The sequence below is a fragment of the Corylus avellana genome, chromosome ca11, assembly GCF_901000735.1.
Source record: "Corylus avellana chromosome ca11, CavTom2PMs-1.0".
Classification (NCBI taxonomy): Eukaryota; Viridiplantae; Streptophyta; class Magnoliopsida; order Fagales; family Betulaceae; genus Corylus; species Corylus avellana.
Window position 1 is genome coordinate 11,456,075 of NC_081551.1, and position 25,851 is coordinate 11,481,925.

Here is a 25,851-nt window from a genome sequence, read left to right on the forward strand (position 1 = left end):
GTTATTTAAAATTCAAAAGAAACAGTAAACCAAGCATCTTAGCTCAGACAAGGAAAATACAATTCAAGAACATGCAGTAACCAGTCAAATACAACTAAGATGGTGACACTGCTTACATGGTGGTCTTGACTAAATCGAGTTTCACCAGAAAAAAGCATTGTTGGATGAATGGGTGGATGGGCCTTGTCATCATGTCCACCATTGCTAGGGTTTCTCCAAAGTCCTGTCCCGGTGTCCAACAACCGCTGTGCATATGATCCCCATACAGGGTGCCTTTGTTGTTCTTGCACAATTGCCTACATGAAATTAATGACATGATGGCTCGTTAAATCAATCAAAGCTGATGAAAAGCAACCAAAGAAAGAGTTAATGGTCAACACAGGGATGAAAACGACATCAAATTAAGTGAAAAAGCTGCTATAATGCATGGAGAGCAAAAGATATTTAGTGGAAATGCTATGCTGGCATGTGATCAACAGTAGAAAGTAGTGATAACCTTTTCTTTTTCCAGGAAAAAAGAAACTAAAAGGGAAATCTTAAAAAGGCGTTAAGCAGGAAGGAGAGTTGGCATATAACTGAGTCGATCAAGAAGCATGAGTTTAGGATGTTTTCACAAAGGTGAATGCCTGAAAGTCGTGGCTACTTTAAGAGATGTGGAACTTGACATCTATTAAGCACATAAACAAGGGTACATGGTAAACAGAAGACATCCAAAAATATAAGCAAAAGGTAGACAAATTTCAAAACAAGATAGAGAGGTAATTGCCTTTAAAACTCAACCCTGGTATAATTATGAGTTGAAAGTGCCCCAAACTAAAAGCAAAATCTAACAAAACCACTACTTATGAAAAATCAAATTCCATAATAGAGTTACAGATAAATTATCAACTAGGACCTCCATAAATCCAAACATTGGAAGATAATCTCAATAGCCTCAAAAATATCAAAAGACTCATAATCACTTGAGGTCCAATCCAATAAGAGAAAAGTTTACACCCAAGATATACATCTACATAAAAATTATTGAAATCATGAACCTAAACCATTTTCATTTCAACATATCCAAAGAGCGACCAGAAGAAAAGATGAGTTTAAACACTTTCGTCCAATTGGTTCAGGCAATGTGTTAAAAGTATAACCAAAGAACTTTCACAATTAGTAAAAGCTTAATGTCATTTCCCATAGCAGGTGCTTCTGCTAGTTGTTGGCATCTTATTTATGCCATTTCAATCCTGACCAAGAATGAATAGTCAAACAACAACATAAAAGTTATTTTAAAGGTCAAAACAGGCTTTAAATCATGTCAGTTTCGTCTTTTTCAAGTATATGCAACTTAACATGAAGATTTCTTTAGATTAAGATATAAATAAAAATATCAAAGCATCCACTTCTAAGCATCTTGGAGATCTCCAAGAATATCAAACAAGAAAAATTCCTGTCTTCATGTCATCGCCATGCATGAGCAAACGCAGTCATCAAAAAAGTATAACATTGCATGTGACAAATGACACAGGGTCAGAATTCTAGCTCTTCCAAAGTGGTATCTCATTGATGGCTCGGGCCCCACCTGAAGGAGTATTTGCCAACAGAAAGGGACTAACAAACTCATTTATGTCCATAACCATGATGTACTTAAAGGCAGTCCTCTTGATCATGTTGCCATCATTAAGGATTACTAAAACTTACTATGCAGATGGAAGCAGATGGATCCATGCACTTTAAGAATAAACTAATAAAACGAGAGTACTATTATTTTAGTTATTCAATGTATAAGCCATGTTCCTCATTAGGTTGAAAGGGTTAATATCCTGTGCTATGACCAAGAGAAGCATGCCATGCTTGTTGGAGAATATCGTCATTATTTCAGAGATAAATACATACACAGAAAAAGTACATAGATGTATCAATTTAAATATCAACATGTATGCAACATCTACCATTGCGCCAGTTAGTACTCTGTTGATTCATTTTTAATTTCTACTAACCCTTGCTTATTTTCTCTTACTTCACATCAGTTGCACTCTCTTATTCATATTTTTCTCACCTATATCTCCCATTCATATTACCTATATCTCTCTTCTAGCTTCCAAATTTTAATTCCTTAACCTGTTGCTGTCCCAAACCTTAGATGATTACAATGATTTAAGTAGATGCTGTTGCCACTATATGAAACATTTTCATGCTTGTCCATAGCAGACAAAGTTACCAACATGCAAATCAGTTCTCTGTGAAAAGCAGTCAGTCTCTGTACGAGGATAACTGATGAAACCAGCTTGGTATAAATCTTCAGCGACCTATAAACAAAAAAAAAAGTGTTTCAGACTGAGATGCATTTTAAATATCCATTTCACAGTGTAAATGAATCATAATCAGCATAGTATAAGATTAAAAGCTTTTAAAAAGGGAATTCCCCAAGTATATTGGAAAAACAAGTAGCAATTTTCTTTTCATATCTTTTCATTTTTGCAGAACAAATGAACAAGAATGGGTAGGGGCTGTTAAATTAACAAAGCTACTCGTGAACATATTTAAGCTCGGCTCAATTAAGCTTGACTCAAACTCAAATTGATTATTAATGGACCGTTCGTGAACACAAAACTAGGTTCAATTATTAAACAATACAAACTCGTATAAACTCAGCTCGGCTCGGTTAGTGTTCGTAAACAAGCTCGTATAAAGTTCGAGTCGCTTGTTAGGCTCAACTCATATATATTTATTAATATGTACATATATATTAATAAAAATAGCTTATATGGTATATTATTTATTAAGTAGTAATATTCAATATATATTAGTTATACATAATTAGCATTGGAATCAACAATGCGTTTCTTATAATCACAAATTTAAGTAAAATTTATAGTACTTATAATCACAAAGTAAGCACTCTTCACTCAAGCTCGGCTCATTAATAACTCTAGGAATAAGTGACAATGATATGAGATGTATCTGAAATATCTATAGGCATATGTAAACTGCCAATTTCATATGTCCCAGGATCTTATTAAGAAGTAGCTCTAATAGATCATGAAGGAAAGCCATATAATTTTTTCATTTGCCAAAAATAACTATAATTGCTTTGGTACAAAGTGAACTTAATTTTAAATTTGAAGCTCTAAGAGCAGGGGAGCAAAGACAGGATAAGTCACATATTCAGAGTTAAGAATTAGATTGTTTGGATGACTGGATCTTGCTAACGTTTAAAAAAAAAAAAAATTGGACAGCAATGGAACTTCGTAGAATTAAGCAAAATAGAAGGAACAGGCCTGCAAACACAAATTCACACATTTCCTCATATTTTATTATATAAAGAGGATATAAAATTCCATGGATTGATTCTACCTATGATGAATTGAACCACATATCAAAACCTTCCATGATTGTACTCCATTACTTCGAGTTCAAGTGTTTTTCTTTCCTGTGTTTTTCTTTACAACTACAGACATACAGACACATTTCCCCATTATTTTCTTTTTTCACAAAAGTCTATAAAACCTTCCATAGAGAAAGTATACTTTTGAAGGAACTGAACCACAGTCAAAGCTTGAATTTAATACCTTTCAATCACTGTACCCTATTACTTCGATTTCAATTTAAATTCCATCTGTATGCAGCAATCAATTAGAAAGGATATGGAATTGTTGTATGTACCACAGACGTAAACTACAAACCTTCATGGTGTGTTCAGAACTCATCCGGAAGTATCGTGAAGCACGTTTTTCAAGCTCAATGGTATTCAAAGGATGTGGAGGATACTTGAGCTTCTCCTGCTGTCTAACCTTTGTAACCTGAACGGCAGTTAAATAACTAAAAGTGAAATTTCAGTGGTATTTATACCATAAAGTTATCATAATGCTCAAGTTACAAAGCTTCATTATTACTCACAGTTGCAGTTGGCTCCTGAACACACATCTCATAAATTATAATGGCACAAGTGTAGTCAAACAGATGCCCACGCCTACCAAATCAGACACTGTCAAATTTAACTTTACGTGAACTAAATATCAAAAATAAAAATGGAATTGCCAAGGCATTCATGGTTTACATCCAACTGAAAGTAGAAATGCCTTCATCTGATTTGTGTGAGCAGTTGATTGTCCAAAACTCTTCTGGCTCATGTGCTTGTACTTCCCAATATCTTTCCACAATAAAGCCAAGTGTGGGGAACTACACTTATGGAGGAGGTAAAGTGGAAATGCATGAGAACTGCATGCCCCAGTTAGTAATACAAATCATTGTCAACAGGCACCATACCTGACAAGGACCATAACTTAGAACAATATTTCTGTCATCTGTAGCCAAATCAATAACAAATGCATCTCTCAACAGCATAGTCTGAAACCTAGTGAAAGAAGCACCAATCCGAAGATCTATTTCCTGCAACAAACAAGAATGTCAATTTCATTCCATGTAGAATGAGATACAACTAACACAAAAAAGAATGATAGTAGGACTACAACACTCTTACTTAACAGCTATATAGTGAACAAGTTCAAAAGGCATGTTGTGCAAAATAATTTGGCCTTTGAACGAACAAGTAAAAGTTCCACCTGGGTGGGAGAAGGTACTCACTTGCCTAGCATCCACTGCATCAGAAAACCATTTATTCGGCTCAACAAGATGTTGCACTGCTTCATGGATTTCACTGGAGACTCGAAAACCAAAGCATGAAAGTAAAGAGAAGAAGATGATAATCAAAAACCACAAAGAGAATATTAACGTTTAGGACCTGTCAATTAAGGCAGAAAAGTGAGCCCTCCTAATGGTAAGATCAGCATTTACTGCTGTGCAAACTTCTATCACTTCAAATGCAATGTTTTCTCCTTCTCTATCACAATCTAGCCACAATACAAGCCACTGGCACCTCCTAGCTTCCTCTTCCAACGTCCTCTTGATACCCAACTTGTCCTAAATTGGCAGAAAACAAACACAAAGAAAGAATAGGTCAGAGAGTTATCCATACAAGCAAAAGAACAAACGTGAAATGGTTGTTAATCTCTTATCTAGATCACATAACTGTAACTGATAGTCCAATTTCTCTGTTATCCCAACCAACGACTTCTCATTGCAAATGTTGATCTAGCTGCCATATAAGATGCCTCTATGTAAAATATATTGACAAAAAGTTATCACATCTACTGACCCTCAAAATGCCTCAACATAGTAGCTGCATCACAATCGCGCCTACCATCTTAACACTATAATATGCATCATGGCAATCTTTTTTTGGATAAGTAGTAATGATATAAGTCAAAATCGCAGAGGGGCGCAACTCACATACACGGGGAGTATAAAAGAGAGCGCCTAAGAGGGAGAAAAATGAAAAAGGAAATCAGAGAAACTAATCCCTATAGGAGCTAGCCAAGCGGCTGTCCAGGAATACAGAGTAAAGAAGAAAAAATGAGTCAATTCCTCTATAGTCCTAGTAGAGTTCTCAAAGCATCTAGCATTCCTTTCATTCCAAATACACCACATAAGACACAGAGGGATCATCTTCCACACTACCGCGCTTCTGGAACGGCCTCCCGACCACCAACAATCGAACAAGCCCCTCACCTTGCAAGGCATGACCCAATGCAACCCAAACCGATCAAAAATAGTATGCCAAAGAACACTTGTGATCTCGCAATGGAGAAGAAGATGATCGACTGACTCCATTCTTCTTGCACATGCAACACCACTCCACTACCACTAGGTTCCTCTTCCGCAGGGTGTCGTGAGTCAAAATTTTGCCTAAGGCCGCGGTCCACCCAAAAAAAGCCACTCGTAAAGGCACCTTAGTACGCCAAATGCTCTTCCAAGGAAACACCTCATGGTCAAAATTGGACAAGGCCTTGAAGAGTGACTTAACCTCGAACTTGCCTTTCTTAGACGATGACCATCGAATACGATCCACAGAACCTATGGATATCTTGCAAGAGTACAACCGATCAAAGAAAGAAGAAATCAAATCCATCTCCCAATCCTATACGAGCTGCACAAAAATGACATTCCACTCGACAACCCTAAGCTTCTTTATGTCTGGCAATGCTGAACAAGGACGGGAAAGCATGCTTCAAAGAGGAATCTCCACACCAAATATCATGCCAAAAACGAACTTTCAAACCCACCCCCACCTCAAAACGGATACCTTTGGCAAAAAAATTCCATCCTTGACGAATGTGCTTCCATAAGCCCACACCATGGGAACCCGAAACCTCCTTTGTGCACCACCCACCATCCTAGTCTTCATATTTAGCTTTGATAACCTTAGACCACAAAGCCTCACTCTCATTCGCATATCTCCAAAGCCATTTACCCAGGAGAGCTTGATTAAACTGATGCAACTTTCGAATTCCAAGCCCGCCGTACCGAAGGGGACGACAGACTTGATTCTAATTTACAAGATGCAACTTAGGCTCGTCTCCCATCCCTCCCCATAAGAAATCTCTTTGAACTTTCTCAAGTCTTTTAGCTACACTCATAGGAATCGGAAACAGAGACAAAAAGTAAGTCGAAAGGTTAGAGAGCGTACTCTTAATGAGAGTTAAACGACCCCTTTTAGAGAGATACATTCTCTTCCAACCTGCCATCTGACGCTCTATCTTTTCGATCACATCATTCCACATAACCGTATCCTTATACACTGCCCCAAGAGGGAGACCCAAATACTTCATAGGCAAATCGGCAACACTACACCCAAGGATATTAGCTAAAACCTCAATGTTCTCCACCTCACCAATAGCCACAATTTTAGACTTTCCAAGATTCACTCTCAAACCCGAAACAGCTTCAAAACATAAAAGGATGAGACGCACATACCGGATTTGCTCGATAGAAGCTTCACAAAAAACCAAGGTGTCATCAGCAAATAAAGAGTGAGAGACCGCTAACTCCAATAATACACCCTATTTCCCATCAAGAAGCCAGTCAAAAAGCCTAGGTCAACCGTCGCATTCACCATCTTACTCAATGCCTCCATAACAAGCACAAAAAGTAACGGAGAAAGAGGGTCCCTCTGCCGAATTCCCCTCGAGCTGTTAAAGAAACCTTCCGGAGAACCATTCACAAGAATGGAAAATCTTACCGACGTAATACACCACTCTATCCAAGCCCTCCACCTCTCGCCAAAACCACACCTATGCAGCAAATACAACACAAAGTCCCAATTCACATGGTCATAGGCCTTCTCCAAGTCTAATTTGCAAAGAACACCTGGCACCCCTGACTTCATGCGACTATCCACACATTCATTTGTAATAAGAACAGAATCTAGGATTTGACGACCCCCGATAAAAGCATTTCGAGAGCAGGATATAATCTTACCCAACACAATTCTCATCCTATTGGCAAGAACCTTAGATACAATTTTGTACACCCCTCCCACCAAGCTAATGGGCCGAAAGTCCATCTCCACTGCATCCACCTTTTTCGGGATCAAGGAAATAAAAGTTGCATTCAAGTTCTTCACCAACTGTCATCTACGATGGAACTCGGCAAAAACAGCCATAACATCATGTTTAGCAACACCCCAACAGGCTTAAAAAAAAAAAGCCATGGAGAAGCCATCCAGACCCGGAGCCTTATCACCATCCATGCCTTTAACCACCTCCCATACTTCCTTTTCTTCAAAATCTCTTTCTAACCACCTATTATCCTCCTCATCAATGGGCAAAAAAGGCTGGTTGTCCATTCTAGGCCGCCACGTGCTTTGTTCCGAGTATAAGCTTTGATAATACTTCACAATGTGATCTTTTACCTCGGCTTGATCATCGGATAATACGCCATTAATACGAAGCACTTCCTCACGATTATACCTGCGATGAGAGTTAGCCATCTTGTGAAAGAAACTAGTATTGCGGTCCCCCTCTTTGAGCCACACAGCTCTCGATTTTTGGCCCCAATGAATTTCTTCACACAACAAGGTGTTCTCCAGATCTTTCACCATATCCGTCTTTCGAACCTTCTCCTCCTAGGCTAAGCCTCTTACCTCTGCCAATTCATCCAACTCCTGAATACCTCCCAACAACTCCTTTTTCTTCCTCCCAATATCCCCAAACACCTCCTCATTCCACTTTTTCAAATCCAATTTAAGGGATTTTAATTTCTTAGCTAGCACAAAACTAGGTAAACCCTCAAACGAATAAGACCCCCACCAAGAACTAACCTTGTCAACAAAACCTTCAGCTTTAAGCCACATATTTTCAAATTTAAAGCACTTATTACCTCCGCAAGAAGCCCCACAATCCAATAATAAAAGGAAGTGATCAGAGATCAAGCGCTGAAGTCTTCTTTGTGACACTGCAAGGTAGTAATCTTCCCAATCCGAGGAAAGCAAGAATCGGTCAATTCTAGACTAGCTCTCATTTTCTTGATTATTGACGTAGCGGAAGACTAAGGTAACTAATCAAAGAGCAGCGTCTTTGATTCTGCAAGGAGAAGCGTCTTCGTCTTCTACCCAAAAAGATAAAAACAAGCCCGCAGGCTAAAAGAAGGATAAAACTCCGCAGAGTATTTGAGAGAGAATTCTCTGATTTTATAATAATTCAATTGATTGAGTTTTACATAATAGGCAAGCCTATTTATAGAAGAGAAATCCTTGGAGAAAAAGTAAACCTACTTCTAGTAGAGAAAGTAAATCTAATCTTAGTAGGAAAGTAAACATAATCCTAGTAGGGAAAGTAAACATAATTCTAATAGGAAAAGTAAATATATTCCTAGTAGGAAAAAGATTAAAAGTAAACTATTTATTCTTGGGGGTGGGGACACACATGTCCTACATCAGTCTCCCCTTCTTGAAAAGAACTCGTCCTCGAGTTAAGTTCTGACTCCTCTAGTGGAAAATATTCAAAAATGTCTGCCACGTTGAATGTTGAGGATATCGCCATTTCTTCTGGAAGATCGATGACATATGCATTGTCGTTAATCTTTTTTAGTACCTTGCATGGACCATACTTCTTATTCCTCAGCTTTCCAGAAGTACCAGTCGGCAGTCGCCCCTTGCGTAGATACACCATCACAAAATCTCCTTCTTGAAAAATCTTCGATCGCCGACCCTTGTCTGCTGCCGTCTTGTACTTAGCATAGGATTCTTCCAGATGCTGACGAACTCCCTCTTGGGTAGCTTTCACCCGTTCTGCTAAATGCTCCGCTGCCACACTTGCACCGGGTAGCTTAGGTAAAGCTGCAAGATCTACTGCAAGTCTCGAAGTTCTCCCATAGACGACTTCAAATGGTGCCTTCCCAGTAGATCGATTCACCATGTTATTGTAGGCAAACTCAGCCTGAGCTAAAGCCAGGTCCCACTGCTTCGGTTTGTCACCTGCAATACATCGAAGTAAATTACCTAGAGTTCGATTAACAACTTCTGTCTGCCCGTCTGTCTGCGGATGGCTCGTGCTACTAAAGTTCAATGCTGTGTCGAACCGCCTCCATAATGTTCGCCAAAAGTGAGACAAGAACTTGGTGTCTCGGTCAGAAGTGATAGACTTTGGGACTCCATGCAATCGAACCACCTCTCGGAAGAATAGATTGGCCACTTGAACCGCATCAGATGTTTTCTTGCAAGCAACAAAGTGAGCCATTTTGGAAAATCTATCCACAATTACCATTATAGAATCTGCTCCTCGTTGGGTTCTCGGTAGACCCAATACAAAATCCATGGATACATCTTCCCACGGTGCTTCTGGTATTGGTAGAGGCATGTATAATCCCGTATTTTGGGTTTGCCCCTTGGCGACCTGACAAGTTTGGCATCGTCGGACAAAATTACCTACTTCTTTCTTCAGTTGCGGCCAGTAATACCGCTCCTCTACCAGAGCAATAGTCTTGTCTCTTCCTAGATGACCACCCAAACCTCCAGCATGTAATTCCGGATTATTTGTTCCCGTAAGGAACTCCTCGGAATGCACAGCCGATTCCCATGAAATAAATACCCCTCCTGAATATGTATTTCAGAAATTGGTTGCCCTGCCTTGCAATGCTTCCAGGTTTCACCAAAATCTTCATCTTCCTTATATAACTCCTTTAGGCACTCGAGTCCAGTCACTTCAGCTTTCATGGTGATCAGTAGGGTAGCTCGGCGGCTTAAAGCGTCAGCTACACGATTCAGTTTTCCCGACTTATGCTTAAGAGAAAAAGTAAACCGTTGGATGTAAGAAACCCACCGAGCATGCATCCGATTTAGATTCTTTTGACTATTGATGAACTTTAATGCTTGATGGTCGGTATAGAGGACAAACTCTCGTTGGATCAGGTAGTGCTCCCACACCTTGAGGGCTCTCAAGACAGCATAAAGCTCCAACTCATATGTTGACCACTTCTGTCTTGCTTCTCCGAGCTTCTCACTAAAAAATTCTACGGGCTTCCCTTCTTGAGATAACACAGCTCCTATCCCGACGATTGATGCATCACATTCAACTTCAAACAGCTTGTCAAAGTCAGGTAAGGCAAGTACAGGTGCTGTGCATAGCTTTTCTTTGATGATTGAGAAACTTCGCTCAGCTTCTTCACCCCAATTGAATTTTCCTTTCTTCATACACTCGGTGATCGGTGCTACAATACTGCTGAAATTCCGAACGAACCTTCTATAGAAAGTTGCTAACCCATGGAAACTTCTTACTTCTCCCACTGACTTGGGTGTGGGCCATTCTCGGATTGCTCTCACCTTCTCTTCATCCACTCGGATTCCATCGGCACCGACTACAAATCCGAGGAAGAGTAACTGATCCATCATGAAACTACACTTCTTTAAGTTGATGAACAACTTATTTTCACGGAGAACCTCCAACACTTTCCTCACGTGATCCATGTGATCCACCGGGTTGCGACTATAGATAAGAATATCATCGAAATAGACAACGACAAATTTTCCGATAAAAGGTTTCAGTACCTGATTCATGAGTCGCATGAAAGTGCTTGGTGCATTCGAAAGGCCGAAAGGCATCACCATCCACTCATAAAGCCCCTCTTTAGTCTTGAACGCAGTTTTCCATTCATCTCCCGGTCGTATACGGATTTGGTGATATCCACTCCTCAAGTCAATCTTCGAAAAAATCTTAGCCCCAGATAGCATATCAAACATGTCACCTATTCGGGGAATTGGAAACCGATACTTGACCGTGATCTTGTTTATTGCCCGGCTATCCACGCACATTCGCCAACTCCCATCTTTCTTCGGTACAAGTAGGGCCGGTACTGCGCATGGACTCATACTCTCTCGCAAGTGTCCCTTCCGAATTAACCCCTCTACCTGCTCTTGCAAAATAGCATTCTCCTTTGGGCTCATTCGATAATGTGGCAAGTTCGGGAGACTTGCTCCCGGCACTAAGTCAATATAGTGCTGGATATCTCTCATGGGCGGCAGTCCTTCGGGCATCTCTTTAGGCATGATGTCTTGGAATTCTTCTAACATCGGTCGCATTATCTCGGGAACGTCTTGTGAGACGGAGCCCGGGGTTCCCTTCGGTCACCAATGCTATGATGTCTCGGGCCTCCTTAACTTCTTCTATAAATTCTGATCCAGTGGATAGGAGGACCGGCTTTCCCTTGGACTGAGTAGAATTTTCGACTTCTTGTAAAGGTCGAAATGTTATCTTCCGACCATCCCAAAAGATAGTGTAGACATTGGCTCTTCCTTGCTGCTGGGCATTCACGTCAAACTGCCACGGTCTTCCCAGGATTAAGTGGCATGCATCCATCTCGACAACATCACACAAAATAGAATCCGAGTAATGCTTACCGATCGAAAATGTGAAACGACATCTCTCGGTTACTAGTGTCTCGGTTCCCCGCTTGATCCATCCGATCTTATATGGAGTTGGGTGCTTCTCAGTTTTCAAACCCAACTTTGAAACCATCTCCTTCGACACTACGTTCTCCCCGCTACCACTATCAATAATCACATCACATACTCTTTGGTTGACTGTGCAGCGAGTACGAAAAATCTTGTGCCTTTGAGATTGATCCTCTTGCCTCGGTGTCAAGAGTAAACGTTGAATTACTAAGGATCGGGAAAGTGGGATTCCCTCATCAGCGTCAGCCAACTCCTCTTCTTCATACTCGGGTGTATCAATATCTCCATTCTCGGACCCTCCCTCTGGCTCAGGTTCGATCAAGTTTACCATCTGCCTCCGGGGACATTGATGCGACCTATGTCCCGGTTGGTTGCATTTGAAACATTTGTCTAGATTGGGCCGTGCGTATGGATTGTTGGCTGGTTGTCTCGAGGTGCTTGAACTGCTACTGGCTCCTTTTCCCGTGGAAGTCACTGGTTGACTTGGTGTGACAGTCGGGACTAGAGGTTGTTTTCCCCGTCCCTGCGTTGGTCTCGTCGAATCGCTCGGGTTTCGCTCCCAGGTTGTTGCTTTAGGCCTCTCCAGTTGCTTCTCTGCTCGGGCTGCCAAACTAACTGCCTCATTCAAAGTAAAGACAGGATGCATAGAAACCTTATCTTGTATTGCCACACGCAGTCCACCAATAAACCTTGCAACTTGTTGATCCTCTGTTTCCATGAGATCATTCCGAGCAGATAGGCGATAGAAATCATCAACATACGCCTGGATGGTCCGACCTCCTTGTCGACACTCTTGGTATTGTTGGAATAGCCGTTGCTCAAAGTCCGGTGGTAAAAAACGTGCTTTGAGTAGCCGCTTCATCTTCAACCATGAAGTTACAGGTCCCTTCCCTTGTCGGGCTCGGGAAATCTGTAATTTTTCCCACCAAGCAGAAGCTCCTCCCTTGAACTTGTATGCCACTAACTTCACCTTGCGATCCTCGCGAATACTCATATAATCAAAGAACCTCTCTACTTCCATCACCCAATCTAAGAAATCTTCGATTTGAAGATGCCCGTTGAATGATGGGAGATCAATCTTCATTCGGTATTCGTGGGATTCCTCCCTACCAAGATCCTGACGTCTGGGTTGCTCTCCATATGCATCCCGGTAGCCAGCGCCGTCATAGACATTCCCCATATGGCCAGCTCTACCGCGCTCATAACCTCTGAAGCCTGTGCCACCACGACCGACTCCTCTACGTAATTCTCCCCTTCGATCTACCTCAATGTCCCGTCCGAATACTCCTTCAGCGAAGTCTTCATCGTCACTAGGATCGTCATAGGCCGGTGGTCGGTTTATGGGTGCAAGTGGTTGATGAGGAATAGGCCTTACTCGGATCCCATCGTCATCATGGGCATCATTGTCCCTGTGATTACGATTAGGACCTATGTGCATGCGCTCTATCATCTCCCGCATCTGGCGCATCTCTTGTCGTATCTCCTGTTGCATCGTTTGATGGATCTGCTGGAGCTCTTGGAATTTGGCTCTCCAAGGAGCCTCCCTGTCACGAGCAGCGTCGTTAAGGGAATCGTCACGGTTGCGCTGATTGGTCATGATCAGGATAAAGCCTGCTCTGATACCAACTGACGTAGCGGAAGACTAAGGTAACTAATCAAAAAGCAGCGTCTTTGATTCTGCAAGGAGAAGCGTCTTCGTCTTCTACCCAAAAAGATAAAAACAAGCCCGCAGGCTAAAAAAAGGATAAAACTCCGCAAAGTATTTGAGAGAGAATTCTCTGATTTTATAATAATTCAATTGATTGAGTTTTACATAATAGGCAAGCCTATTTATAGAAGAGAAATCCTTGGAGAAAAAGTAAACCTACTTCTAGTAGAGAAAGTAAATCTAATCTTAGTAGGAAAGTAAACATAATCCTAGTAGGGAAAGTAAACATAATTCTAATAGGAAAAGTAAATATACTCCTAGTAGGAAAAAGATTAAAAGTAAACTATTTATTCTTGGGGGTGGGGACACACATGTCCTACATCAATTATTAGACCACGTAAATTGACCCCCCATCATGGGCATGTCCACCAAGTTGTTCTCTGAGTTGAAATCCGAGAAATCCATCATGCCAGTGGAATAGTAAGAAACACTGGAACGCTCACTAGGAAACCGAACGATATTAAAATCCCCTCCAAGACAGCAAGGAACCTCCCACACATTCATCAAACCAGCCAACTCTTCCCAAAGGACCCTTCTCTCCCCATCCTCATTCGGACCATACACCCCCCCAAAAGCCCACTCCCAGTTGTCCTCCACATTTTGAAAAGAGCATGCCAAGGAGAAATGCCCCACACACTCCTCCTTACACTCCACCACCCTCCTATCCCACATCAATAACATCCCCCCCGACAAATCATTAGACCCTTTAAACTTCCACCCCACATGTTGACCTCCCCAAAGACTATAAACCAGCTCTCGGGAAATAACCTTCGTCTTAGTCTCAATCAAACACACTATATCTACATTCCACTCTTTCAATAGACCCCTAATACGCAACCTTTTTTTGAGGTCATTCAACCCTCTCACATTCCATGCTACGATGTTAAGCTTCATGATCTACCAATGCGCCCCTCTCACAATCCTTGAGCTCCTTAAATCCTGTTGGGGCTGGAACATAGGCAGAGATGCCTCCCAAATCAGAATCACCCTGCATTCTAGAAGCTTCAATAGAGTTGAACAAAAACTCCAACTCCCCTTTCTTCCCTTCATCAGTTATACCAATTTTAGGGCAAAATTTAAGACAATTATTAACTACCCAGCTGGAAGAAATCATCCCTGGCCCTAAATCCTCCAACCCAACTGTTTCTGAGATACTTTCCTCTTCCATACCAGAACCAGGCCCAATGGGCTCCATTGCCGGCATACATTCCACTCCTTTCTTTCCATCAAGAATCTGTGGACTCATACTGCTTGCCTCCCCCCGACAAAACTCCTGCGAACAGCCCCCCCCTGCCATTCCTTTATTCCGACTAGATGGGATCTCCACCAACTGTGCCCACGTCCGTACCTGCCCCAATGTGCATCATGGCAATCTTACCCAGCAACTTGTAATATCAACATTGCGTGGTGACGTGGGAGACACATTTCTCTGTTCAACCAAAAGATTCATCTAACTACGGACTTAAACCAATTGTTATGAGATTCCAAGAAAGACCCCGCATCTTGAAACCATGTATAGTCCATACTTTGTTTCTCTTTCACCACATTAAACCAAAATCGATCAAATATACTCTACTACGCCCGCCTCTTTACAATCACAAATCGAGAAAACTTTCTAAACAACCACAAGCAACTGTTCCCACAAGGTCCAATTAACATTTATTCAAACATCTAATTTCCATCGCAACCACACATAAGCATGTATATATATATATACACACACACAGGGAGAGTGAGAGAGAGAGAGAGAGAGAGAGAGAGAGAGAGAGAGAGAGAGAAAGAGACCTCTGGGACGAATTTGCGGACGGGAACGTGGTAGAGATCGGCGGGGTCGCAGGAGTGCCACTTGCGGAAGCGGTCTTCGAACTCGAGCTCCATGAGGTGGCCGGTGACGGAGGTGACGAGCATGTGGCAGGGCTGTCCGTTGATCGAGTAATTGAACTCGAAAATCTTGTTGTAGCGCGAGCGGCCGTCCCTGGTTCTCAGGCCCTGATTCCTGGAGAGAATGCTGGCCACCGCCTTGGCCACCGACGGCTTCTCCGCCACGTTCAGTACGTTGATGGTGCGCCCGCCTACCATTCTAAGCCTCGGCGGAAGGCTGATTGGTGGATTAGGGCTTTGGAGGAGCAATGAGAGGAATGGAATTGGAAGGGTTGGGGGCTGAACTGGGGCAGATGGAGGTTTTGAGCGTAGATTTTCCCGCCGTTTCTATGCCCAAATAAGGATTTTCGAATTGCTCAGGAAAAAACAATATATATATATATCGAATTGTTGTGGTAATTAATATCGAAATCGAAGGGTATTTCCTATTTTAATTTTAAATTTTATTGGAAAATGTATTCTTTCTGATTTTGGCTTTTATAATTCAGTTTTTTATCTAGACAATATTCGATTTTAAAAATATTTTAAATATAATAATTCTATTTATTTTAGGATAAATATATCATAAATGCGCGATTTGAAATCACTTTCTCACTTTTTAAAGTTCAACTTTTACCGCTTGAGTTTCTGCGAATTTGAAAGAAGTTGCTCCGTGAATTTTTCAATTGACCGCTAATACCATATTAGCATTTTTGCAACTTCACTCTAAAATAAATTTTTTTTATTTTACTGAAAAATAAATAAAAATTAAAAAAAAAAAAAAAAAAAAAAAAACTTGAAAAACGAAAAAATCTTTCAAAAGAAAACAAAAAAGTCACTCAAGGGCATCCCAGTAGTGGGGTGCTCTCTATAGGTGGCCGAGGGTGGTTGATGGCCAACCTGTGGGCAAGCATAATCACAAAATCAATAATTACCATTTCCATTAAAAAGACATCAGATGGCTCAAGAAGACGCAACATAAGTAATGCTTCCAAAGCAACTCCAACAACTAATAGAAGATTGTGTAATGCCAAGATTTGTGCGACATTATGGAATGATGGAACGTGATTTTTGAGTAAAGTGGTGCTTGAGCATAACCATCTCGTAAGCCCAAGCAAAGCAAAGTTTTTTAGGTGTTATAGGAATATAAATGATGTTGCCAAAAGAAGACTTGATCATAATGATTGATCTGGAATACGTGTGAATAAAAATTTTAACTTGTTGGTTGTTGAAATTTGGGGATTTGAAAATCTTCCATTTCGGGAGAAAGATTGTCAAAATTTTATTATCAAGGCAAGAGAGCTTCGACTTGGCAAAAAAGGTGGTCATGCACTTGGTGATTATTTCAAAAGAATGCAAGACATGAATGATGGCTTTTATTATCTGACGAACATGAATAATGATGGTAGGTTGCGAAATGTGTTTTGGGCTAATGCATAAAAAGTATGGCAGCATATGAATTCTTTGGGGATGCCATTACATTTAAAACCACCTACTTGACTAATAGGTAAAAACATGCTATTTGCTCTTTTCGTAGGAATGAATCATTATGGTCAGTCAATACTTTTTTGGGCAAGATTAATATCAAACAAGGTTAAAGACACATTTGTTTGGTTGTTTAAGTTATGGTTGAAGTGCATGAATGACCGAGTTCCAAATGCAATTACAACAGATCAAGCTAGGGCAATGAAAAATGCAAGTGTGAGAGTTTTCCCAAAAACTCAACATAGATATTGTTTATGGCACATTATGAGAAAATTCCTTAAAAATTTTGGTGCACATGATCATTGCGATGATATTAAGAGTACCCTAAATACTTGTTTGTATGATTCTATCACTGTTGATGAATTTGAGGAAAACTGAAAAATTTTAATTGAGAGTTACCAGCTTTAGAATAACCCATGATTGAATGGATTATATAGTGATCGGACTTTTTGGGTGCCAGCATGTATGAAAGATACGTTTTGGGCGGGACTGAATACAACGCAATGAAGTGAAAGCATGAATGTATTTTTTTTTATGGTTACGTGCATTTACAAACCATACTAAAGGAATTTGTTGATTAATTTGATCATACTTTGAGGAAAACCGTTGAGAGGGAGACACTTTCTGATTTCGATTGTTTTAATCATACAATTCCTGATGGTGTATAGGATGATCACACTATTATTAGTGTGGTCATCACCACACCAGATCATGTAGATTTTACAAGAAGGTAAAATTACTTCCAAGTTGAGGTAGCAGGTCAAGAGTGGTAACTCTTGACCAAGAGTTGTATTGGGACTCTATAAATAGAGTCCCATGAGAATGCAGATTCTCAATTTCTATTTTTTACGTTAAATCTTTGTTTAGTTTTCTCTTGGTTTTTTTGCATTCTAAAGACTCTTATTCTCCACCGGATTTCCACCCTAACCGGAGAAATCCTTTCTAAAGAATTTACAAAAATCCTATAATTTAGAATCCTACAATGGTATTAGAGCATAGAAATATGGAAGAACAAGAGAACGTTGAAGAACCAAAAGAAACAATTGAAGATCCTCAAACAATTTTGTCTAAAATTTATCAGAAAATCCACAGACAAATCATCGGTTTAGCCTCTTCTGTGGCTTTCTACAATTTGTATCAATCATTGCAAAAGCCAGAGGAAAAACCTCTTATCATAACAGTCGGTAGATTACATTATACAGGAAATATTGATGCTTTGAGGAGAACGTATTTTTTAGAACAAAAATATTGGGGAAAATTTCTTAGTCTTCCTTTACATGAATCTGAGAAAAATTTTCCCCAAAAATTTACTTTTGACGTTTCTGATAATGCCTCTCCATCTACGAATTTTACTTCGGGAAATTGTGAGAAAAAAGAAGAAACTTTGTATGTGTCTTCATCTGAAAATTTCTTCACATATCCTGCTCCGTGAGAAGAAGAAGATCCAAAAGAAGATCTAGAAGAAGACCCGGAAGAAACCCAGAAGACAAAAACTCACATCCTAAAGCAGAGGAAGAAAATTCAAAAAAGAGAGGACATCTGGAGGAAGAAGACGAAGGGTTGAGGAAAACTATCAATTCCCCAACCCCAAACGACGCCGTTTCACAAAGTGAGGAAGCACCGCATTAAACAACGTTGTCTTGTTGCCTAAGGTGAGTGGTTTCGATTTTATTTCAAACGACGCCGTTCTGGATAACTAGAACGACACCATTTCGAGCCTCCTCAAATAGGTGCCTTCCAACGCCTATTATCCAGACGACGCCGTTCAAGTAAATACGAACGATGCCGTTTCGGTACTGGATCTAATCGAACGACCCGCTCCACGCATTCTGGATCACACCCGAAAACCTAATCCTGACCCACTTCGCCAACCATTCCGCTTCTGCCCAAAGTGGAAATACACAGCCCGAAAGTCCGTGTTGCGAGCCCAAGCCCAGATTAAAAAAATAAAAATAAAAAATAAAATAAAATAAAAAACCAGAAACCCAACCTGTTTCATCAAAACCCGAATCGTTGAAGCCCAACCTGCCATTCCGCCATATCCAATATCCGACCTGGGATTTAACCCGAGTTTCAACCCACGGTTTAGGCCATCCGGTTTCAGCAGACTCAGTTCCGGCAACCCATTTTCAGCAAACCCGGCTGGTTCAAAGGAATTTCAGTTATTTTGACCATTCTGGCTTGTTTCAGCCCTGATTTCGTCCATTCAAAAACCATTGGAAAGCTTATTCGAAGGGCTACAATTCTACAGGTTCTATTTACAATAATTTTAATAATTTTCAGCATTATAATCCTAGAAATAATTGGGAAAGAGGTGAGACTTCTAATCAAAGTCATCAAAGTTTGCACCACAGGTTTATCCGACTCTGCTAGTTGGCTCCAAGTCAACACAAGGAGGTTGCATTCACTGTTCTAGAATTGGCTACAAAGGAGATCTCATTTGACAAGTGCCTAAGGGGTCCACATCCTTTACAGATTGTTAGGACCATTGAGTAGAACCCCAGGGACCCGTGGCCTATTGGCATGCACCGCTACACTCCTCCAAGGACGGGTGAACGAGTCAGTCCACCAAATCCAGCTCTTAGATATTATAGGGGTCATCTGAACAAATATAAGGCATGTCTGACTTATCCCAAAGATTATTGAGCTGAAGTTGTTATTATTATTTCTTGTTATTATTTTTATTTTTATTTTCACAGACAATGTTGGTTTGTAATAATCATTAGAATCACAGGCAAGTTATTTAGCTTGTAATAATTAGTATAGTTATTCAGACAATTGTAAAAATTGTACTGAAAAATAATAAATATAAATATTATTATTATTATTATTATTGTGTTGTTTAATCTACTTTCTAAAAATGGTTATTGAAAGTAGCATTGATTCCTCTAGACTCGAGAGTCTTAATGGAATAAATTTTAGAATATGGAAACAACGCATAACTTATGTACTCACACATGACAAAACATAGTATACCCTTACATTTGTGAAGCCCGATCCAGCTAACCTAAATGATAGTGAAGCCAAACAGAAGCATGAAAAATGGATGGAAGCCGACTTAATGGCGAGAGCCACCCTTCTCCACAACATGAAAGACAATATCATTCCTCTATTCGAAAGTTATGAGTCTGCTAAAGAAATGATGGAAGCACTGGAGGCAAAGTATGGCCCTAAATCTGATACACATGTACAGTTGCTATTAGACAAATACAACTATGTACGTATGAGTGACAATGACTATGTCGGCGAATTTGTTAATCAAATGAAATTACTTGCAAAAGAGCTTGTTGTTGTTACAAATATCTACCTAAATTAATAGGCAAATAATTGTATGTTTTACCCGCAAGTGCGCGAGATCAACATAGTAGTATATGGTGCAAGTACGAGGTCATTCCCACGAGGATTGCTGAATTTTGCTTAGAATAACTTTCAAAAGTAAAATAAAACAAAGATTGGATTTTGAGTTGATAATAATAAAAAGGTAGGGATTTGATATCCACTACTAATTATATTTAGATAATATATCAATATGCCAATGTTTTGATCATGTTATGTATATCTAATGTTTGTCAACCTAAGGGCATGGGTGTCTACTCCTTAAGCTATTGATTTTCCTAAGCAACGAATTAGGCATAGGTGTCTACTCTAATTCTTTTATTTCTTAAAGGATTTAGTATGGGTGTCTACTAAGTTATTCTTTAAGAAAGCATAATTTTGTGAAAATCGACAAACACATGAGGCCTAGGGCATGGGTATCTACTCTCGGTTCCACATGTTGATTAATCCAAGAACCCGGTGTGGATTTCTTTTGTTACTTTTATTAAACCCAGGACTCGATCATCCAAATTGATTTAACTAACTAGTCCATACTACATGCATATGTTGATCAGACATACACATATGAGAAATTCATGAAAGCAGGAATTAATCAAGTTAAATATCACAACATTATTATCACAAAGGGGCCAATATTGAATATTAACTAAACATAACTAGGGCTTCAATCTAGCCCTACTAAATAGATTAATTACACATAAGTTTGATGTTAAACATCTTCAAAAAATAAAAAGAAAGAAAGGAAAAGAATAAACTCGAAACTTGAACTTAAAGAGCTCAAATTCTTCTCCTTGGAAATTGTGTGTCTATTTTAGAGGTTTAAGGGTCTATTTATAAGCCTTAAGAATACTCTAGAAACCCTAAAAATCCTAGGGTTTGAGCCCTAGTTCGCACTAAGTTACAAAACCCTAAAAATCACACTTTCCATATCAAGGCTGGAGGCTGATTTGCCCATCACGCACGGGTGCGCTCGATCGCAGCCCGTGTGCGATCGATCGCAGGTCTGCAATCGATCCTTGTGTGCTAGGCGCTCGATCACAGGTGCCTTATGCTTTGTGGTCTTCGCCTGTAGAGCGCTCGATCGCAGCTTCCCTACGATTGATCGTACTACTAGAGCATCCAATATTCTCAAAATAGCTCTTTTAAGTCCGAAACTTCTGAGATTGCTTCTTTTTTCCAATGACATACAAAATCAAGGAAAACACATAAAAGAACTAAAATGGCATAAATTAACCAAAACTAAAGGATTAACACATATAAGTTAAGGGCTAAAAATATTGATATTTTAGCACTTAACACACCCCCACCCTTAGCAATACAAAACTAAAAACTAAATGGAAAATTGAAAACAAAAGATAAATCCATCTTTCATTGGATGTACGATTGCATTTAGTATATGCAAGAAGCTTTTTAAACCCTTAGGAATACCCTAGAGGACGAGTGAGATCTTGTGAGGGTTTTCCAGAAATGTTACCCATAAACATCATGTACAGTTCGTGTTATTCCAAAAATTAAAGTATCACTTCAAGATCATGATTTTCATTCATTAGTAAGCTTAAAAAGATGAACTCCATCTTCACAATGAATTGGAATCTCAAAGTTCAATCACTTACAAAGGACATGGTATCACAAGTTTGAAAACAATGTAAAGTAAACTAGCACAAAATTATGAGACTTCCAAGTATTTCCAATGTGCAATGTCTCTATAATTGAAATCCCTATTAGAATGAACAACAATGGCATATATATATATATATATATATTTTGGTCAGGTTGTGCAATGTTTGGTTCCCTTAATCTTTCTAATTGACCCATGTAACGGGTGTTAAGTCAATGATTCCCATATATATATATATATATATTTTGGTCAGGTTGTGCAATGTTTGGTTCCCTTAAACTTTCTAATTGACCCATGTAACGGGTGTTAAGTCAATGATTCCCAAACCAGATGGTTTTAGGGCATTAGATGTAAAACACCCCTAAGGACTTACAACTCGAGTTAAAAAGGCTACAAAACCAAACTAACCATGACATCAATCAAATCAAAAAATTTCACCTTGACGTAAATACTCACTGCTTTGAGGCAAGAGGTCCAGTTACTGAGTGAAAAGCTTATCAATAATAATAATAATTATTATTATTATTATTATTATTATTATTATTATTATTATTCTCATCACATATATATATGCCAAAGTATCCATCTAATAAATCATCCAGTTTCATCCAAGACATAGAAACACATATATCAGCCTTCATGTTATACCCCACAAATTATGTGCTAATGTGCTTGTGTGATCAGATAAAACATATGAATTCTCAACTGTCCTAAGCAAGTAACCAAACTGAAAAATTCAATTATTAGATCATGTGTTCAAAATTTTAAGTTCATTAATGAAATCAAATCACAATTCTTAAGATCAACCAAAATTTTAAGGCAAACATGAACATGCATATATATATATATATATATATATATATATATATTTTCCTTTTCACAAACAACAAAAATAAAATAAAACTGGGAATTTTTTTTTTCATAAACAATAAAAATAAAAATAAAATAGAATTAGGACAAAGTGTGTGTAAAGTGTCTCCCATACCCCCAAACTTAAATTACACATTGTCCTCAATGTATCTATAACATGAGAAGAATTTACCGGGGAGATGGACGAACTATTTGGAATAGTATGGCTCATAGCACACCCCCAAACTTGAATCGAAGCACACTTGTCCCTGCAAAACACTAAAATAACAAAGAAAAACAAAATAAAATAAAATAAAAATAAAACAAACAAACAAAATAAAAAGTATATGCTGTGGGGTGCCTCTCATGAGCGCTAAGTTTAACGTCTTCAACCAGACTTTGGTACTTTAAACTTGAAGCACCAATCTTTCCTTCTCTTGCACCAAAGGGAATGAATCTTTTCTGTTGCAAGATGCTTCCGAATGTTTATAGATCATGGAGGACCACTTTGAGTTTTCTCCAACAGTTTCTCATCCGGGAGGGAATCATGAACTGGATAACACTCAAGGAATTCATCTATCTTGATGTCCTCAATTTGCTCATCACATAACCCCAACAGACTTTTCTCTTGGATTCTTAGTAATTCGGGAATAGGAACTGATGTTGAAGAAGTCTCAGTGCTCTCTTCCTTTTTCCGATGTAGCTCCTCTAGAACCTCAGTTTGCTCATCTTCTTCTTCTACCTTGTTGTTCTCAGGAGTGGAATCCAACAAGGCCTCAGCTTGCTCACGTATCATGTCAAGGTCCAGAACAAATTCATATTGAGCAAGGTGCTCTTCCAATGGATCCTCCAAACTTGGCTCACTAAACATCTCAGCTTGCTTGAGGAACTTGTCAAGATCCAAGTCAAACTCAAATTGATCAAAATGCTCATTCAATGGATCCTCAAGACTTGGCTCATTAGAAGCCTCAGCATGCTCAAGTAGCTTATCCAGGTCGAGGTCACCTCCAAATTCGTCAAAGCACTCTCCCGAAGGATCCTTAAGACTTGGCTCATTAGAAGTTTCAGCATGCTCAAGTACATTGTCTAGGTCTAGGTTACCTCCAATTTGATCAAAACACTCTCCCATTGGATCCTCAAGACTTGGCTCACAAAAACTCTCCTTAACAGTTTCTTCTAAACTACCATGCTCTTCTTCTAACGCATAATTCTTCGGAGGAGGTGTCTCTTCTTGGTATTGTTGAGGTGGAGAGGAATATGAATAGTCATATATAGGAGATGGTTCCTCTTCACGAGCTATATTATCTTGAAAATGGATTGCCTCAGACTGGGATTAATACATGAATATGATTGATCATAGAACTGTGGAGATGGCTCCTCTTCATGAAGTTGTGGTGCTTGAATTCTAAGAGCTTGAGCTTGCCACGAATAGACTGTTGGCTCCATGACGGGTTATAGGAATCAAAATAGCGGTTGGTCCCTGGTCTAGAGAACGATGTGTTCTTATGCCCAAAAATTTTGTTAGAAATTTGTCTTATTGAAGGACATTCTCTAACATGGTGATAAGGGTCATGGCATAATGAACATGGTCCATGGGGTATCGGAATGCCTCCCCACATGTGTGAAATTAAAAATAAAATAACAAAAAGTTAAAATAAAAAAGAGAATAAAAAAGAAATTTTAAAAAAGAAACTTACTACTATGCCTTGAATGACTCTGGATGAAACAAAAGAAAAAAAAATCAGATCTATAATTAGCGCAGTAACTGTGCTGCTCTCTAGATGTGCGATCGATCGCACTTTGAGGTGCGCTCGATCGCCCTGGTTGGGTATTCGAGCGCACCTCTAGAGGCAAAACAGGAATTGCAGAAAAAAAAAACTAGAAAAACAGAAAAATTTAAACCAAAAATAAATTAACGGAAAAAAAATTCCAAACAAAATCAAACAATCCCCGACAATGGTGCTAAAAACTTGTTGTTACAAATATCTACCTAAATTAATAGGCAAATAATTGTATGTTTTACCCGCAAGTGCACAAGGTCAACATAGTAGTATATGGTGCAAGTACGGGGTCATTCTCACGAGGATTGCTGAATTTTGCTTAAATAAATTCCAAAAGTAAATAAAAACAAAGATTGAATTTTGAGTTGATAATAACAAAAAGGTAGGGCTTTGATATCTACCACTAATTATATTTAGATAATATATCAATATGCCAATGTTTTGATCATGTTATGTATATCTAATGTTTGTCAACCTAAGGGCATTGGTGTCTACTAAGTTGTTCTTTAAGAAAGCATAATTCTGTGGAAATCGATTAATACATAAGGCCTAGGGCATGTGTGTCTACTCCCGGTTCCCCATGTTGATTAACCTAAGAACCCGGTGTAGATTTCTTTTGTTACTTTTATTAAACCCAGGACTCGATCATCTAAATTGATTTAACTAACTAGTTCATACCACATGCATATGTTGATCAGGCACACACATATGAGGAATTGATGAAAGTAGGAATTAATCATATTAAATATCACAACATGATCATCACAAATGCGCCAATATTGAATATTAACTAAACATAACTAGGGCTTCAATCTAGTCCTACTAAATAAACTAGTTACACATAAGTTTGATGTTAAACATCTTCATAAAATAAAAAGAAAGAAAGGAAAAGAATAAACCCGAAATTTGAACTTGAAGAGCTCCAATTCTTCTCATTGGAAATTGTGTGTCTATTCTAGAGGTTTAAGGGTCTATTTATAAGCCTTAAGAATACTTTAGAAACCCTAAAAATTGTAGGGTTTGAACCCTAGTTTGCACTAAGTTACAAAACCCTAAAAATCACACTTTCCATATCAAGGCTAGCAGCTGACTTGCCCATCACGCACGGGTGCACTCGATCGCAGCTCGTGTGCGATCGATCGCAGGTCTTCGATCAATCCTTGTGTGCTGGGCGCTCGATCACAGGTGCCTTGCGCTTTGTGGTCTTCGCCTGTAGTGCGCTCGATCTTAGCTTCCCTACGATTGATCGCACTACCAAAGCCTCCAATATTCTCAAAATAGCTCTTTTAAGTCCGAAACTTCTGAGATTGCTCTTTTTCTTTCAATAACCTACAAAATCAAGGAAAACACATAAAAGAACTAAAATGGCATAAATTAACTAAAACTAAAGGATTAACACATGTAAGTTAAGGGCTAAAAATATGAATATTTTAGCACTTAA

General features: G+C 39.2%; 1 protein-coding gene across 2 annotated transcripts in view; it reads right to left on the bottom strand.

The window, feature by feature from the left end:
- Positions 1 to 15,701, bottom strand: part of LOC132165455 (DNA topoisomerase 3-alpha) — a 106,241-nt gene extending 90,540 nt beyond the window's left edge. For both annotated transcript variants that reach the window (XM_059576034.1, XM_059576033.1), the window contains exons 1-9: positions 15,267 to 15,701; positions 4,730 to 4,908; positions 4,573 to 4,645; positions 4,255 to 4,377; positions 4,046 to 4,167; positions 3,886 to 3,958; positions 3,672 to 3,788; positions 2,211 to 2,294; positions 117 to 296 (exon numbers count right to left, since the gene is read on the bottom strand). In XM_059576034.1, the coding sequence (XP_059432017.1) occupies positions 117 to 296; positions 2,211 to 2,294; positions 3,672 to 3,788; positions 3,886 to 3,958; positions 4,046 to 4,167; positions 4,255 to 4,377; positions 4,573 to 4,645; positions 4,730 to 4,908; positions 15,267 to 15,560 (1,245 nt within the window). In that variant the 5' untranslated portion in view covers positions 15,561 to 15,701. The remainder of the gene's footprint in view (positions 1 to 116; positions 297 to 2,210; positions 2,295 to 3,671; positions 3,789 to 3,885; positions 3,959 to 4,045; positions 4,168 to 4,254; positions 4,378 to 4,572; positions 4,646 to 4,729; positions 4,909 to 15,266) is intronic.
- Positions 15,702 to 25,851: the final 10,150 nt, after the last annotated feature.